Source organism: Mytilus trossulus, chromosome 8 (genome assembly GCF_036588685.1).
Source record: "Mytilus trossulus isolate FHL-02 chromosome 8, PNRI_Mtr1.1.1.hap1, whole genome shotgun sequence".
In the NCBI taxonomy this organism is placed as follows: Eukaryota; Metazoa; Mollusca; class Bivalvia; order Mytilida; family Mytilidae; genus Mytilus; species Mytilus trossulus.
The window spans coordinates 21,342,360-21,350,085 of NC_086380.1; the positions used below are offsets into that span (position 1 = coordinate 21,342,360).

The following is a 7,726-nucleotide window of genomic DNA, read 5'->3' on the forward strand; positions in this document are numbered from 1 at the left end:
ATTTTCCTGCTCTTTTATCGGGTTGTTTACTCTAAGAAACATTCTTAATTTCCATTCTCTATGTTTATTTTAGTTATGTTCTTGTTGAATGAAAGGGTCGAACAATAGCACTAAACGATTAATGTTGAATATAAGAGAAGAATCTATAGCAATCATTCAGATAGTTGGTCTAATGTTTTTTGTATGGCTCAGTCGTAAGTTTTCAGTCTTTTACGTTTTGTATACTGTCTGATATATTCAAAGATTTTAAAATGATGTTAAATTTTGTCTTACGATCACTTGAACATTTTGAACCTAGTCAAAATGAAGGTGCACCTAACTGTTCAATGTTGTCCTGCTCGAATAAAAAAGAGACAGTCATGTTTTTTTGTTTTTTTTTGTTATTAATGGTATATTTTGCCTCTCTTTTCTTCTATTTATAACTAATCCAATCATGAACGTTTTGTTAAAAAAAAAAAGATAAAACAGACACGTAAACTTTATTATTATTTTCTATTATATTCGTATACGTGTAAAATCTTTGTTTTCAACCTCGTAGAAGCTTCAAGATTAGGAACACGCATTTGGTATGCTTCCATTGTCTCTACATTTACGACAACGTCCACACTGTGTTTGTTTGCAACATTCGCAGCCTTTCGGTGTGTTACATCCAAACTTGCGTGATTGCTTGGGTGCTGCAATGATATTTAATACAAAACATTAAAAAGCAACTAACACTTCAAATAATCAACTATACACTTTCTCTAGTATAAAGTTCACGCTGTGGATCCATAAACATTTACAACATAAAGATAAAATTAAAGGTGCATACTACAATTAAATTTGAATACTTATGATAAAACACGGCTTTTCGTATTTGCTTATTTCCATATTATGCTATTTTGAAACTTTGGACAAAGAGACTAAATACAATACAACTGAAATTACAAACATGGAAAATAACAACAATGAAATATCGAGCAAAAGTAAAGACGAAACAGAAAATGTTAGGCATTTTTAGACAACATAGTATGTGATTGTACAAAGACAAAAACCAATCCACTAAGCTGAAAGTTTCTTTTTCTCTTTTTTCAGTTCTACAAATTTATCATTTCCATTGCACCTGTGCGTCTGTAACTTTTTAAACTACTTCTTGAATTGAGTATCTGCCACTATATACTCGTTTGTTGAATATCGAGTGAAATATTTTAATAAAGCATTTCTTTAAAGTTAATTTTGTTCGTTTAGGGTGGAAACATGTTAATGCTGATTGAACAATCGTCATGATGGTACATTAGTTAATGTGGAGTAAACACAAGCACAAAAAATACATGCATTACTAGTATATAACAAATGGCACAATATTAGTTTTTGCTAAGATTCTGGGCGATAATCTTACTGTTTAGCACCCGTGGATACACGCTCTTGTGAATTTATTTTGAAATGAGGGGATCCAATAAGTTACAAAATAGGGCCAACTTGGAACCTGACTCAAGTATATTTAAAAAATATTTCGAATTTGCTGAATGAACTTTGGGATATATGTACTTCAATTGAACATTACAGATTTGTACACCAAAAATGTTTCCATATAGTATCAGACAACTTACGACGTCGGTAAGCATATCCTAAAACAAAACAAAAAATCATATATCTGATGATAAGTTCACAATATCAAACTAAACCAAATATAAGTTGAAACCATTTACATATTAATGATGTTTGATTATATCACATTGCAACATGTATATAATTATATATATATGTACAAAATGTACATATCTTTCTTTTTAATGCCAAATTATATACTTAGAAATTCGGCCACCAGTTAAAGTATTGCACTTTGATATGCATATATCAGAGAAAACCAACTTTTGAGACTCATATCAAGTTATCATTTATAAGGGATACCATGTTCTTATATTGATGATCTTATCGTATATAAGGTCAAGCAACAGTATATCAGGTTAGTCACAGATTTTAAGAAAATTTGCATACTACTTTGGCTACGTGCACTTCCAAAAGGGAAACAGATTTTTTTTTAATATACTTGATTGAATCTCAACATAGGTTAACATTTGTCAAGAAAGCATATACAATTGGCGATTTTTTTTCTTTCTAAAATATCATCAAATCTCCACTTTTAAACACAACTTTTTCTTTAAAAGTATATGTTGCTGATAAACATATTTTCGTTCTTTTGACGTAAGATGATCATGTGAATCAAGGTTTTTTGCATAATTTGGTTTACTATAACTTTACCTTAAATGTTTTTTTTCTGGATTAATTCGATTATAGATTGTAGTTAAATTGACCATGTTGTTCACACACACCCTTAACTAATGACATTTCAATTTGAATATATTGATATGCGATAACTATGAACGGAAGGTTTTAAGTACTTAAATGATATGAAATAATAGTGTTAATACACGAGTGAGGCAAGCTCTTATTACATGATGGAATCTTTAAAAATGTTTTGATGATTATTGTCAATAAACAAATCCTGTATGAGTGATTCATTCGTTTGTCATTGTTTTGACCTATTATCATTTAGAAGGAAAAAACGAAGAAGCTTTTGAAAAACTATAAACTGCAAAATAATTCAGAAACACAATTTATAATTTGATCTATAAGCATTTCTGTGTCTTCACAGCGTCTTTTTCTATTATGTTAATATGTACGCGGATTTTCTTAACGGAGAGTTATGTAATTTGCACATGCGTATATTTAACTGTACAATTAAGTTCAATATTGTTTCCGTACAATTAAGCAACTTACTGTACGAATGGGATCCACGTGCTACAAAATATCATACGAATACCGTATAGATACATAAAATATAGAACCAAACACCAAACTAATCACAATGTTTAAAGACTCTTTCAATTACGATGATCGAATTTAGAAACTGGAAACAATGTTTACAACTTGATGTATAGATCAAAAGAACACGCAATATTCTAGTACTTACCAATATGTGTTTCACCTGAGGAATTGACTATTAAATGAGTTTTATCAAATTTATAATTCTTGTTAGAGACATTTGTTTAATTTCAAATTTTGATGACAGTTTTTTGCCCCTTTGCAATGATGTTGGTCTGTTCAATACTAGGTCGTGATTACAATAAACTTTTATAGTTCAGATGCATGTCGAGTTCACATTATAAAATATCTAAAATTTCACGATTCTTGTACTTACCTACAGCTGTGAAAAAGTCCTTGGCTGGATATGCGCAGACCTCGCAAATTTTAAATGCGTCTTTTTTTCCTACAAAATCTCCTAACACTGCAATGAAATAAATATAGGCACGTTATCGGGATATTACTTTTTTTATCCGAAACTAAGAATACCGAACAAGTAGTTGATCATTTGTGTATGTTATATATATAAATTATTAAGGAGATGTGGTATATTGCCAATAAAACATATGTGCAACAAGTTCAGATGAAGTACAGCCACTATAGGTTACCGTGTTGTTATTAACAATTGGAAATATAGTATACTCTAAAAGGTCATGATATGAAACAAAATAATGTTGTTTTTTAATTGAGAAAATAAGTTGTTGCAGTCTGAATTAGTTCTCAAAACTATTTTAGATGTTGTAACTCAACATTTCTCTCTCTCTAAGTTATGAACAATGTCATAAGTTGTCATGTATAATTTGTTAACGATTTTTTTTTATTCGATCATGTTAGAAAAAAACAAATTCTTCTCTTAATTGGAATATTATAGCGTCGGGATATGTAATTTTCATGGATAGAGAAATCGTTTTTCCTCGTGAATATGTGATTTGTGGTTTGCTAAAGTCTACGAATAAACACCGATGTATTTCATGGACAATTCAAATTTCTATATAAACACTAAATTACACAATGATATGAGTTTAAGAATGGAACATCGTCAGAAGTTTCCAAAACTTGTATTCCTATATCTATCTTTTATTGTTGTGTTGCTGTCTCGTTCAATTAATCTAACTTTCACCTACATTCATTGATTTGTGTTGTGTTACAAATGGTCTCAAACTTACATCCGTTGTGAAGTCTAAAAGTTGTCGGTCTTTTGGTTCTGTCATACTGTATCTTGAAACAAGACCAGTTGTCTTCGCCTTTAATTCTATATAGGACGAGAAATTTCAATTATAAAAAAAAAAACGTTTTTCATCTTCATGTTTATATTCGAAATAAAAAAAAGAACAATCTTCTTGCACCAGTTACTCATTCAATGATAAATAATAAGTAGAGTTATACTATATTTCCTTAACAAACTTGTCATTGATTTATATAGATATAGGAAGATGTGGTGTGAGTGCCAATGAGACAACTCTCCATCCAAATAACAATTTAAAAAAGTAAATCATTATATGTCAATGTACGGCCTTCAACACGGAGCCTTGGATCACACCGAACAACAAGCTATGAAGGGCCCAAAAATTACTAGTGTAAAACCATTCAAACGGGAAAACCAGCGATCTAGTGATATATGAAGTTGTTCTTACAAACTTAAATCATACATTAACGTTAGTTAATCTTTCATTATTTGTTTTAAGTTGAAAATGAAGCACGACCCTAATATTTACCTGAAAACAATAAACCCGTCTAATATCTGATAACATTCATCTGTTCGACCAAAAGACCACTTGACTGTCCTTCCATCCTTTGAAAACTTTGCATAGAGATCTGATTTTGATGTCCCCATTTTCCATAAATCGAAGGTTTTCCCTCTCCATGGACATGGAAACTTACAACTAGGTGTTTTATCTGAAATCATTTAAACAAAATGATATAGTATATGGTGTATGGTTTTGTTTATATAAATTGTATAGAAAATATTTATTAGACTGTCCTTCTAAAGGATGTTTGGTCCTCCATTTTTTGATTTTTTGTCAGATTTTCGGAATCCTTTGGTTTTACCTGTGTATTGCCATTACATAATTTTGCCCACTAACCCCTACTTTTCTTTTCATGCAGTTTAAAAAGCCATATTTCAAAATTTTATAAAATTCTTGTTATTTTTTTTTTAGACAGATACATGTAAGGTACCAATGTTAAATATATGAAAAATCTAGAGAGACTTATTTACCGCCAAATATTCAATGGCTTATATATCGAAAACGTTCACACGGACCCTCCATATGCATGTTTTTTTTTCTACTTTTTTAGTGTCTTTATTTGAATACTATCAAATCATAAAAGAGGTCATCAGAGTAGCCAATATCCTTATACCAAATGTTTGAAACCATATTTAATTTCTTAAGTGTTAAAAAAAGAAAAATTGAAGTTACAAACAGAACACCAGACAACGTCATATAACCAACTTAAAATCAAATCAAACTTTGAATATGCACTCGTTTAACATTATTTGGTGAATACTTGTTTTTACGGAATATTTGTAATTTCCTGAATTTGCTGACGTCCCTTTTTGGCCGACACATGATCATGAGGTTACATACACGGGACCCCGTTAGTTACATTAGTATCCATAATTATCACAAAGATGTCTTACTGGTTGGAGAAAATGTAGAAAATAAAAGCTTTCTCTGTTTTGATTTTCAGAGCATTTTGATTTATATATATTGTTATGTATATATAAGTGCCTAAAAATAGCAGCTGATGCAAATCTATAGGAGTATGGATTAATCAGTAAAGAGATTATAATTCAATTAGTACACAAATAAAATTGTAGATTGCCTAACAATGAAATTTTAACACACTATTTAGTATGCAAATATAAGAATGTTTAAAATATTTTACAAAATTATGAAAATAGACGTAATATTTCGCTTGACTAACTAGCTTTATCAAGCGTGCATCAATCCAGTTGAAATTGGATGTAGATGATAAAAAACTTTTGCAGCTCAATGAATATGTTGCACTTAAATTTAGCTGTTGAATATGATACCCTCAGAGACGAAACGTCCAAAAGCAGTGGCGTAAATAGCTATCAGAGGTACCAGACAAGGCAATTAGGCATAAATAAATATAGACATTACCTCTATCATAATAGTGGGCTTCCACCACAACAAAAACCAATAGCAATATCACTGAACCTTGCATTTTCTATAATCTCCTATGTCTAAGGAAATATTTTCCTTTAATAACACCTGATACAGTTGATAAACATATTTTTAATCAATCAAAACACCGTTTTATAACTCTTTGTATATCAGCAAATCAAATCGTGAAATGTTTTTCTTGTACTTAACAACTTTCGTGTCCTGTTTTGTTTATGGAGATATATTTAAATTTAAACAAGAATATTGTTTTTTGCCTTACACAACATTTACAGATGGTGCAAATATCACAATTTGTCGATAAATTGTACATATTTGTAAATTTAAGTACATAACAAGCGGAGGTCTAAAAACGTAGATGTAGCTGTAATTTCTATAATTCTAATTTAAGAAAGAGTATAGATCATAAGCTATTTATTCAAAGAACTCGGCAATCAAATATTCCTTAGGATTCCATAAGCTATATAAAAAAAGTACTGGCAACCGTTGTTACTATTTTGGCAGAAACCGCATGCAAAAGGGGCCGCCTATTTTATGTTAGCTATTTCGTGCAATGTTTATAATATAAAAAAAATCCACTTTAATATGAAGACTTAGGTACTAATAACAATATAAGTCCTATAAACCTAAGAACATTACGTACAGATTTAAGAACGTTGAAATTGTAGTCATGATTACAAAAGGGGGTAATAAGATACAAGAGGGACAGACAAGCTCTTAAATCGAAAATAAACTCATAACGCAATGGTTAAAAAATAAAACAATAAACAGACAAATAACAATACACAAGATACAACATAGAAAACTAAAGAGTAAGCAACACAAACACACCAGAAACTGGGGGTGGTCTTATGTGCCTAGGAAGGCTTAGCAGTTACTGTTCCACGTGTAGCAACTGTCGTGTTGTTCATGTTTTAACAAACCTGGTAAATAGAGAAATTCGGTAGGTCACATTCGTGGCGAAATGGGAAGTAAATTGTAATAACGAAATAAGGAACATATCCAATATCATCTTTTAAACAGTTATTCGATAACAGTCAACAAACTCGTGAGGGATAATTTCAACTTCACCATTTGAAGCTCTTGGTTTAAAAGCTTCTGTAGCTTGTGAGTAACAACCATGTACCAAGGATATCATGATAGGAAATACATACTCGAGAATATCGTATCAATTTTGAGATATATACTACATGTGCAGGCACTGAAAGAATGTTTGCTACATAACAATGAAAGGTTCACAATTGGGAAGCTGAAATCATCTCAGCTGACGTAACGTTATGTCTCTCTCTGTCAATCTATACGTTAGTCAAGATATGAGGCAAACTGTATCTCTTGTATCCTTTATCTCTAGTTCAATGGGATAGATGCATTAAACATAGTCACTCTTTTTTAAATTATTTTTGAATTATTTAGTGAGAGAATATCATCTATATAGAGCCCAGGTGGTCGTGTGGTCTAGCGGGACGGCTGCAGTGCAGGCGATTTGGTGTCACGATATCACAGTAGCATGGGTTCGAATCCCGGCGAGGGAAGAACCAAAAATTTGCGAAAGCAAATTTACAGATCTAACATTGTTGGGTTGATGTTTAGACGAGTTGTATATACATTATGTACACAGCCATGTATCACCATCATTGATGGCGATACGATGGATACATCTGTTGTAGGGTTGTCACTGACTCAGACGTACTTATGAATATAATTATTTTCTGTGACTGTATCTAACATTAATT

At 31.1% G+C, this 7,726-nt stretch overlaps 1 protein-coding gene across 1 annotated transcript; it reads right to left on the minus strand.

Moving 5' to 3' along the window:
* Positions 1-467: 467 nt before the first annotated feature.
* LOC134681729 (uncharacterized) lies at positions 468-6,144 on the minus strand. Its single transcript, XM_063541363.1, has 7 exons — positions 5,973-6,144; positions 4,560-4,740; positions 4,011-4,096; positions 3,182-3,268; positions 2,761-2,781; positions 1,590-1,607; positions 468-674 (listed from the first exon to the last, which is right to left on the minus strand). The coding sequence occupies exons 1-7, from the start codon at positions 6,034-6,036 to the stop codon at positions 550-552; spliced, it is 582 nt and encodes a 193-aa protein (XP_063397433.1). The 5' UTR covers positions 6,037-6,144; the 3' UTR covers positions 468-549.
* Between the last annotated feature and the right edge of the window lie 1,582 nt (positions 6,145-7,726).

Bases quoted from the DNA above. Each gene is read 5' to 3' on its own strand.
- LOC134681729 (XM_063541363.1), bottom strand. From the start codon at position 6,036: ATGCAAGGTTCAGTGATATTGCTATTGGTTTTTGTTGTGGTGGAAGCC. The intron at 4,097-4,559 runs GTAAATATTAGG...CGTCCTATATAG, and splicing joins GACGGGTTTATTGTTTTCAG to AATTAAAGGCGAAGACAACT. The intron at 3,269-4,010 runs GTAAGTTTGAGA...ATTTCATTGCAG, and splicing joins TTTTAGACTTCACAACGGAT to TGTTAGGAGATTTTGTAGGA.